General features: G+C 39.2%; 1 protein-coding gene across 1 annotated transcript; it reads left to right on the top strand.

Annotated features, from left to right (window-relative positions):
• The first annotated feature begins 698 nt into the window (after nt 1-698).
• On the top strand, nt 699-5,965 carry LOC103433653 (auxin transporter-like protein 2). Its single transcript, XM_029101245.2, has 9 exons — nt 699-1,504; nt 1,730-1,940; nt 2,022-2,207; nt 2,287-2,399; nt 2,495-2,678; nt 2,959-3,056; nt 3,760-3,967; nt 4,162-4,419; nt 5,478-5,965. Exons 2-9 carry the CDS (start codon nt 1,770-1,772, stop codon nt 5,700-5,702), a joined length of 1,443 nt encoding a protein of 480 aa, XP_028957078.1. The 5' UTR covers nt 699-1,504; nt 1,730-1,769; the 3' UTR covers nt 5,703-5,965.
• Nucleotides 5,966-6,292: the final 327 nt, after the last annotated feature.

A 6,292-nucleotide genomic window follows, 5' to 3' on the forward strand; every position in this document is an offset into this window, starting at 1 on the left:
GTGTTGGACCTAAGCGCTAATATGAATACCAAGTGACGATGAAGCTTTATCTGGGAGTTGCATTTTTCTCCTAAAGTGCTCTCTTTTCTTTGGCTTATGTTGCTAGACAAATTATTGACCATGCTCAACGAGATAGATGAGGTTGCCTACAGATTCTTCATGTGGTGAATGTGATGGTTGTTATTTTGAATCAATTATTCACATCCTTATAGTTTGCTCATTTGCTGCTAAAGTTTGGAGAGGTTTCCCTGTTCTTGATCAATTTTTGATTGGTGCATGTACTACTAATTGGTTCCAAAACAATATCTCTTCCAAAATTTTAGTCTTCGATAGTTTGGAATGGAGACTTATTTTTTGAATCACTTGCTCGTTTTTGTAGCACTAGCGAAACAAAAGTATTTTTGAACAGGATATTGCTCTCCATAATGATCCAAAATCTGTTATTGTTACCTACCTGAAAGATTGGTTTCGGGACAAGATGGTTTCCTCCATAAAGCCCCTGCGAACGCATGCTTTTCTTCATTAGGAACATCTTTTTTGTCGTCAGTTACTAGTTGCATATATAATTTGGATGTCGTGATCTCGTGATATTCTTATGTGATCTTTCATTTCCTTTCGGGTTTTTGCCCCATTGTCAAAAAAAAAAAAAAAAAAAAAAGGAATTGCAATAAGTGAAAGTAGACCGAGTTTAATTTTTTATTTTTTTTTGTATTATTTTTGGTGTGAAAGTGATTAGAATATCTCAGCCGTTGAAGCGGTTCTCCAGGAGCCTATAAAAGGGAAGGTGCATTGTTTAATGGAGTCCCTCAGTCCTCTCTGATCGGATCAACGTCTCACTCGCTTCATCGCTTTGATCTCCAAATTCTCTGTCACCCCAAGAATCGAATCGTTATTGGAATACAGGGAATTGGGGAGCTTCGTCTCTTTCACCCCTCCCCTTTCACACACTTTCTCTCTCCTCTTCCTTCTCCATCTGTTTCTCTCTCTAAATCCAAAGGAGAAAGAAAAAAAAGGAATTCCAAAGCAAAATATATATTTATTGCTTAGTTTATATGCATTTACTAGAATAAGAGCGAAAAGGGTCTTTTCTTCTTCAACCTCTGCCAGCACCTCTGAAGCACTCCATAAGTGATTGTGATTTTTTTTGCTTTTTTCCTGCTTTTGAGGGCTCCTCGCCGTCTTCGTGTTCGGCCCTCTGACCAAATTGGTGGCGCATTAAAGTCTGGCTTTCTTCACAAGTTACACAGCAGCAGCAGCAGCAGCTACCTAGAGAGAGAGAGAGAGAAACAGAGAGTAAGAGAGAGATCTTTAGCTGCAGATTTTGTTGTTAAATCATTTCAAAAGCATTTAAGGCCACTCAATCTCTCTGCCAATTCTTTGAATGGAGAATTCTTAAAAAACCAGACTCCCTCATCAACTTGCATATAAATTACAAATCCCTCTCTATTTCCACCGCCTAAAAGAGCAGAGTCATAGATCGAGAGAAAGTGACATTTCAAGCAAGGTATGGGACTTTAACCAAAATTTTGTAATCCGGGTTTTCTTTTTTGTACTTGAATTCTGTGAAAGGTCCAATCTTTTTTAAATTTTGGAAGGAATTTACTTCTGGGTTTTTGGATCTGGGGTTCTTATTGGCTTTCGTTTTCTGGGGGTGCGTTTTGATTTTAGTATTTTATTTTCTTTTGAACTTTTTTGTTTGTCTTATTTACTGTCCTTATGTATGTTTCAGATCTACCAGGATTTAGTTCAGACGTTGCGTTTCGAGAACAATGTTGGCTCAGAAGCAAGCAGAGGAAGCAATAGTCTCCAATGACCATGAAGGAAAAGAAGAACATCTCCAAGAAAACGATGAGGAAAACACCTCCATGTTTAATGTTAAGAACTTCCTCTGGCATGGCGGCTCTGTCTGGGACGCCTGGTTCAGCTGCGCTTCCAATCAAGTAAACCCATGTCCAAAAAAGTACTTTCTCGATTTGTTGTTTCACAAAGTTTCTGATTCTAACAACTTCTGGCTTTTGCAGGTGGCACAAGTGCTTTTGACACTGCCCTACTCGTTCTCTCAGCTGGGGTTACTATCCGGAATCTTACTGCAAATTTTTTACGGAATCGTCGGAAGTTGGACGGCTTATCTGATCAGTGTGCTCTACATGGAGTACAGAAGCCGGAAGGAGAAAGAGAACGTTAACTTCAAGAACCACGTCATCCAGGTTTGTCGTGGTATCCACTAAAGCGAAAGTGTGCGAGATAAAATGAACCAAATTTAAAATTCCATGTTTTTTGTTGCAGTGGTTTGAAGTTCTTGATGGGTTACTTGGCCCTTACTGGAAAGCCTTGGGGCTTGCTTTCAACTGCACTTTCCTCCTCTTTGGATCTGTCATCCAGCTTATTGCTTGTGCCAGGTGATTATTTTTACTTCTCTATATTTTTTACTGTCAAATCCTGCAAATCTCACCTGGGTTTCGTCTGATTTTTACTGTTTTTTGACTGGGAGCAGTAACATATATTACATCAATGACAATTTGGACAAGAGGACCTGGACCTACATCTTCGGAGCTTGCTGTGCCACCACAGTTTTTATACCTTCTTTCCATAACTATCGGATTTGGTCTTTTCTCGGACTTGGAATGACCACTTACACAGCCTGGTATTTGACCATTGCAGCTGCTGTTCATGGCCAGGTAATAAATCGCTGGCCTAAACTTACGACATCTGTGATGGCACGTTAGTGGTAAAACATATCACGCACTACTAGCATATTACGAATTATCATGTGTATAATTAATGATTGATTTGAGATACCGTTACATTAGTTTGAGATGTTAGAACAACGGTATCTCAAACAAATGTCTTAGAAAAGTCACTATTATTTCCAACTTTACAAAATGCTTTATTTCTCTTTACGTTTTTGGTAAAAATAAAAGGGAAAGTTATATGCTTTTTCGTGAAATTGCTGTGCAGGATGAAGGTGTGACACACACAGCTCCAACAAAGCTAGTGCTGTATTTCACCGGAGCCACCAACATACTATACACGTTCGGTGGGCATGCTGTTACTGTGTAAGCTTTTTCCTCCTATTTTTTTACCCTTCCCTCCTACTGTTTCACTTGTTTCTACACGGCTTCTCTCTGCAGCTTTTGCCGGCATCTCGGTTTTCGAGATCCACAGACAAAATCATCCTATCTAATCTTTTGGTTTGCTATTGGATAAACAACTTTTTTATTTACCCCCCACCCCAACCCAAATCCCCATTTTCTCTAGGAAAATTGCAACGGAAATTAATTGGTCCCTACCTACTTTACCAATAGAGAATCCATGCTCCATTGTTCAACAAGGTGTTTTAAACGGTTGTAATTAACGGAAAGGGATATTCGAATTTGAGTACTCTAAACTGTCTAATTAAAGAAAATGAAAATTCGAACTTAAAGGCAACTAACTGGTCGATCACACTGTTCTACTAGCTCAAGTGACCAATCATGTTTCAAAGTTTTTGGTTATTTGTCATATAGTATTATTTTAAGATAGAGATTAGGAAATTTGATTATTTAGTTGCATAACAGCTATAGAAAGATGTGACCTTGGGGGGGCCTTTGGTCAATTTTCTTGGTTTTTATTTTTTAAAATTATGTTCACCTATGTGCATGTTGACCTTTTAATATTAATAAAATTAGAGTAAAAGTATTAGTGAAATCTGAATCCTTTTTAATGTGAAGGGAATCTGATCAGTGAATTGTGGGGGGATTTTTACTTTTATTTTTGCAGGGAAATTATGCATGCCATGTGGAAGCCACAGAAATTCAAGTACATTTACTTGTATGCCACATTGTACGTTTTCACACTAACAATTCCTTCTGCTACCTCTGTCTACTGGGCTTTTGGTGACGAGCTTCTCAACCACTCCAACGCTTTCTCTCTCCTCCCCAAGAACGGCTGGCGCGACGCCGCCGTCATACTCATGCTCATCCACCAGGTTCGACCTCAATCATTCCATACACTAATTCTTCAAAGAAAATGATTTCCGCACATGCATGTTTGTTACAATCCTTTGGTTTCAATTCAAAGGCCAGAAAAAGGCGTGTGCGGGGATATAAAAAAGGTGCACGGAAATAACTTGCCTTGCATTGAGCTGACATTATTTTATTTGGGGGGTTAACTGTTTTGCAGTTTATAACATTTGGGTTTGCATGTACACCATTGTACTTTGTGTGGGAGAAGGTGATTGGCATGCATGACACAAAGAGCATTTGCTTGAGGGCACTTGCTAGGCTTCCGGTTGTGATCCCAATTTGGTTCTTGGCTATAATCTTCCCCTTCTTTGGGCCCATCAACTCTGCCGTTGGGGCTCTCTTGGTTAGCTTCACTGTCTATATCATCCCATCTCTAGCTCATATGCTCACCTACAGAAAAGCCTCTGCCAGACAGGTAAATATATCCTCCTAATGGCAACTCCAATTGGTCATGTCACGTTATGTTACTGTCACAGACAAGTTCGGATTCCGTTGAACTTGTAACCCTTGGTTATCATGTAAGGTCACGTAGTCGTACCATCACGCGCGAGTGATTAGGTTCTCTGTCTAGTGGCAACACTTGTAGTTACCTCCAGTGAGTTGATGACATATCGTGATTGATCATGTCACGGTAAACCTAGGTTATAATGTCACTGTTATGTAGTGCTACTATCACAAGGCGAATAATTAAGTGGTTTGTCTAGTGGCGACTAGTAGTTATCTTGATTGAGAGGGGGTATATTAGTCATTGTAGTTTTGAGTGGGCACCTCCACCAGGACACACGATGGGGATACCCACATTTCAGTAGTTGCAGTGGGGATGAGAGGGGCAGCAAGTGTACAAAGATCATTTAATACTTGGATTTGGAAATGTTAGGAGAAGAATTGAGATAGGTGGGCGGTCCCTTTCGTTTAGTTATATGCTACAGTTGGGAGAGTTGTACCTCTGCCTTCCGATGAGCTGTTTGATTGATTAGGTCTTTTTTTCTTGAATTTGGATGGGGACGTCCGATTCAATTTGAGTATTCTGGATTGCTTGGTCTTTAGGCTCCGGACAATGAAATCCATAGTGGTTCTCTGTCCTCTTTTTCCTCTCCGTTAGGTCAGTTTGGTGCTGACTTTAGTCCAAGTGAAAAGACTTGAAAGAAAAATGAATCTAGTATTTACAGTATTATTTTCAAAGATTCTAAACTAAACCCAAAAATCCTTATTCGAAAGACTTATTCGTCTGAGATCTTTTACAGTATTATATAAAGTTGATTCTCATATATAATAATCTGGTTGTCTGAGTTTGATTCACGTAATTAACACTGTTTAGGTAGTAATGTGAGTATGAGAGTTGTGAGAATCATATTCTATAAGAATCAAAAGTACGAGATCATACAACTTTTTAACCGTAAGAAGCCAAGCAGACTCTTTATTAAAAACCAAGGTTTATCGATTTGGGTTAATTTTTTTACTGTACTTTTGCAGAATGCTGCAGAGAAGCCACCTTTCTTTTTGCGAAGCTGGACTGCCATGTACGTAATCAACTCCTTCATAGTGGTGTGGGTTCTGGTGATTGGGTTCGGGTTCGGTGGCTGGGCCAGCATGACCAACTTTGTGAGACAGGTCGACACATTTGGGCTGTTTGCCAAGTGCTATCAGTGCAAGCCTCCAAAACCGCCACTAGCAGCCGCAGCTCCTCCCCATCACTAAATCTTCAATTCCTCCAAAACCCTCCCCCTCACCAGTCAGAAAATTCTCGGTCTTCATATTTGTACCATACATGGGGAAGTAGTAATATTTCCCCCTACATGTCATGTGTGCTGGATTTTTCTTTTTATTATTTTTTTCTATATTTTTTTTGTTAACTTAGTTATAAAATAGTGTGTTGAGTTGTGATGATTCCATTCCTATCAAAGCATCCGTTAATTAAATCAATATATATAAATATGTATGCTTTTAGGCATTTTCCTTAATCGGTTTGGGTTTTTCACCCCGATATCATCGACTGGATTAAGATTGTCAAAATTTAACCATGCAAATTTGATTGTTAAATTCATATACTGTTGCGTTATATAAATTTTTTTTTCTTTTCCGCTTTCTGTTTTTCAGATTCTTTAGTGGGATATTGTAAGATTTTGTTGTCCCTCATGGCTTTCAATTGCCATTATTACTAGCATGTTTCCAAAGTGCCTTGTAAAACGGCAACGTTATGGGCCTTGTCTGGTTTTCGTTTCCACGTGGCTTGATGATCTAAAGAGCTGTATGTGGACATGTTTTAATGGCTCCCATTGACCTCAGAT

The sequence above is a fragment of the Malus domestica genome, chromosome 04, assembly GCF_042453785.1.
Source record: "Malus domestica chromosome 04, GDT2T_hap1".
NCBI classification, from domain to species: Eukaryota; Viridiplantae; Streptophyta; class Magnoliopsida; order Rosales; family Rosaceae; genus Malus; species Malus domestica.

Coding starts and splice junctions, on each gene's coding strand:
- LOC103433653 (XM_029101245.2), top strand. CDS start 1,770: ATGTTGGCTCAGAAGCAAGCAGAGGAAGCAATAGTCTCCAATGACCAT. Junction 2,208..2,286: donor TCAAGAACCACGTCATCCAG/GTTTGTCGTGGT, acceptor TTTTTGTTGCAG/TGGTTTGAAGTTCTTGATGG. Junction 4,420..5,477: donor GAAAAGCCTCTGCCAGACAG/GTAAATATATCC, acceptor GTACTTTTGCAG/AATGCTGCAGAGAAGCCACC.